The sequence below is a fragment of the Branchiostoma belcheri genome, unplaced genomic scaffold (assembly GCF_001625305.1).
Source record: "Branchiostoma belcheri isolate BF01 breed outbred unplaced genomic scaffold, Haploidv18h27 scaffold92, whole genome shotgun sequence".
NCBI lineage: Eukaryota > Metazoa > Chordata > Leptocardii > Amphioxiformes > Branchiostomatidae > Branchiostoma > Branchiostoma belcheri.
This window is the reverse complement of record NW_017804598.1, coordinates 1150400-1153729: the sequence shown is the minus strand read 5'-3', so window position 1 is coordinate 1153729 and position 3330 is coordinate 1150400. Positions and strand designations below refer to the sequence as shown.

The window sequence follows — 3330 nt, the reverse complement described above, 5'->3', positions numbered from 1 at the left end:
ACTTCGCACCAAACACTGATAGTTTAGAGGTTGTCAACTGTAAAATCGTCACCACTCTGGACTTAAATTATTTCAGCATACCCTTCCCAGCAGTTTCCACCTCTCCCTAGCCGCACTGGTCACCACTCGGCGGGCGGAGAGGCTCGGACAGTCCGAATGTCTGCATCCAGAGGAACTGTCGTCCTGACTGGACGCCATCTTAGCAGGTCAGAGGTCGACGGAACAGTATATTTCAGATTAGGGTTGTAACTTTTCTTCTATAATAAATTGCGATCAAAATTTGTACCAAAAAGCCCTTAATAGGCTAAATAGTAGATTATACTACCTATTATATTGTTTACTATGTATCAAAGTATGTCAATAATTGTGTCAATAATTGTTTTGCTATGTATTTTAACATTTTCTACCCTTTGAAATGACCGAATGGTTTATTCCATAAACGGAATGCCACTCACTGTCAGAAACTGTTTCTTCAGCATTTGCGTAACCAAGGCGGTTAAAAAGTGATCAACAACAAGTGAGACATGAATGGAGGCTGTTCAGGCAACGCGACAACAGGTGCAGGAGCTCCCGATCAGCGGATAAAGGTAGCTGTGATAGGATGCGGTCTTATGGGCACAAGAATCGCAGGTAAATTAAACTTGTAAAAAATTTCTTCAAATGAATTTCTTGCGTAAGTTTAACATACAGCTTACAAGAACACTGTCCATAACTTTTCGTCAAGGAGAATTCGGTTACTCCAAGATACGTAGATGAAGGTTAGACATCCTGGTAACAAGTAACTGGGTAGATGTTGAAAATTGTCAAAGTGATGTCACGAAAAGTAGTGGATGCTTGAAATTTAACTTGAAACGTCTGACAGTTTTCAAAATCTATCCAGTTCCTTGCTTGAGTAACTGTTTTCTTAGTAACTCCAAATTTGTCCCTATAGATATAGTATCAAGTAAATGATCATCAGTGGATGTAGGTGATAAGGGCATATGTCACATATGTCAAACATAGTCAAGTAAAATCAAGACAAGTCAATTTAGTTTATTGCACAACAATTGTAGCAGGTACAATGAATGGCAGATAATAAGGTTATATAATAATAATGATCATAGTGATAGTGATACTAGCTGGTATGGGCCTATCAAAATTCTGCATATAGGTTCCAGGGGTACTCATGTCTGGCAGAATGTTGAATAGAATTACTGACTAAAATCTAACTTTTAAAACATCTCTACAAGAACGTTCTAAACTACAATATGTTTATATGATTCAAATACCGGACAATATTTTCTCCCCCAGGTGAACTGTGCCTGTGTGGCTGTGATGTGTCAATGTATGACAATGACAGCACTGCCCTGAGTACAGCTGTGTCCAAGGTCCATCAGGACTGGGAACACCTCAGGACACATGGACTCCTCCTCAACCAACATACACAGCCTGTAAGACTCCCAAACCCATGCTGAAAAATCTTTGCATCTTTAAGATCTAGAAATGTTTGAGGAAACTTATGCTGAAAAATTTTTTGTTGTTGTTTTATTTTCCTCCAGTCTACTCATCACTTTATATTGTGTGACCATTTAAAAAACAACAACAGGTTTTGATACTTGATAAATGGAAGGTTTGATTTGGCATTTATTGAATTGGAAACATTCATAGAAATTGGCCAAATGAAATATAGATAACTTGTGCAGTTACAGGTACTGTTTGTTTTTTTCAGACCAACCTGATCTGTGCCAGTACTTTAGAAGTAGCAGTGGAGGGGGCAGAATTTGTACTGGAAGCAGTTGTGGAGGACTTTGAAGTCAAAACTGAACTCATGAGAAGTACATACCTAGACAGTTTTTATTAATAAATATCTGTTAACTTTAAGGCACATTGCAGAGGAGTTACAAGCTGTATGGAATATTTCTTAAGCCCCTTCTGTGACATTGTATGTGTGATGCAATTATGACTTTACAATGCAGGAAAACAAGCAAGAAATGCTGATTGGTCAGAAGGCCTCCAAAATTGACCAATAAGCACACAGTCAGCATTACTAGTTGACACCATATAGTGGTGGTATTGTCCATGGTACTGAAACAGTATCCAATTGTTTGACAGCCTGGATGCGATTTTCAGATGTTTGATATGAAAGTTGTGTTGTCAGTATACATGTTCACTACGTATGCAGGCCTTTAAGAACTTTTTCTGCATGGTCACACATTGAAAATCACCTACACCAGACAAATTTTACCTGCATCACTCAGAATTTAGGAAGTACAGGTCATACTAAAATGGTCAGAAACTATTGCTATTATTTCTTTCACACTTCATAAGTGGAGACAGGGAAAATCCACATACAGTCTTACATTTGTATATAAACCCAGCACTTGGACCAGTAAAGTGCAGGTAGACGTCAGAAATATCTGTACAGCTTCAATTAGACCTGCACTAACCTGCATTTGCAGGTTCATGGTATTTTGAGCCTTGTGTTAACATTCCCTGTTGCTATAGGAATATCTGCCACATGTTCCCAGACTGCTGTCCTTGGTACCAACACTCTCAACCTGGACATCACTGCTATGTCAGAACATGTGGTGAACAAACAGGTAGGAGGGAAGCAATGAAATAGTTTCACCATTAGGATAGCAAAATAACATTTGTAGATTATAGGAACTGTACCAGAAAATATCAACAAAAGGGTGTGTTGTATTAGTACACAAATTTTTGTGAAACCATGCTGAAATGTTTTCTGCTTGAACAACTTTTGTGTACTATCCAAAAAAGAAATTATAAGGTTACAGCAAACTGTAAATAAGCTCCAAGAAGACATGGACCCTCTTGTTACCTGATAGCGAAATAAATGTATAAATGTGAACTTTGAAAAATGGTGGTAAGATTGGCCGTAAAACTCTTGCTTCAAAAAAAGACTTGCACGTCTAACCCCCGTTTGGGGAAAAATGACGCTAAATTTGGTTTAAAAAAAAAAGATTGAGGAGTCAATTGTTTCAACATTTGCTGGATTTTGGATTGGACCATAAAACATGTTGTGTGTCTGTATAATAATTGTATGTACTAATATCTTAAGTTATAACTTAATACACATTCAAGTAAACTGCTATCTTTTTTCCTACCCCCATCAGAGGCTTATAGGTATACGCTTCCTGTATCCAGTTTATACCATCCCAGAAGTGGAGGTGACTATGGGAGGCAACACAGATGCACACGTTCTACAGAGAGGTGTGTGCTTAAATTACCTCACCACAGATGAGCATCTACTTAAAATGAAATACAGTTGTGTATCTTAAACATGCCCAAGAAGGCCACCCAGGGGACTGCAGCAGTTAAGAGGTCTTCTTG

The 3330-nt window shown here is 38.2% G+C and overlaps 2 protein-coding genes across 3 annotated transcripts in view; one reads left to right on the top strand and one right to left on the bottom strand.

The window, feature by feature from the left end:
- The window catches only part of LOC109488196 (calmodulin-lysine N-methyltransferase-like), a 7393-nt gene extending 7186 nt beyond the window's left edge, over window positions 1-207 (bottom strand). The window contains exon 1 of the mRNA XM_019792376.1: window positions 82-207. Within this exon, the coding sequence (XP_019647935.1) occupies window positions 82-198 (117 nt within the window). The 5' untranslated portion in view covers window positions 199-207. The remainder of the gene's footprint in view (window positions 1-81) is intronic.
- Window positions 1-3330, top strand: part of LOC109488195 (3-hydroxybutyryl-CoA dehydrogenase-like) — a 10117-nt gene that overhangs the window by 1012 nt on the left and 5775 nt on the right. Inside the window, exons 1-5 of one of the 2 annotated variants that reach the window (XM_019792372.1) lie at window positions 455-630; window positions 1291-1430; window positions 1709-1814; window positions 2485-2579; window positions 3114-3210. In XM_019792372.1, coding sequence (XP_019647931.1) covers window positions 525-630; window positions 1291-1430; window positions 1709-1814; window positions 2485-2579; window positions 3114-3210 — 544 coding nt within the window. In that variant the 5' untranslated portion in view covers window positions 455-524. Of the gene's footprint in view, window positions 1-454; window positions 631-1290; window positions 1431-1708; window positions 1815-2484; window positions 2580-3113; window positions 3211-3330 lie in introns of those variants that run through there. The other variant, XM_019792374.1, reaches the window with a different exon arrangement.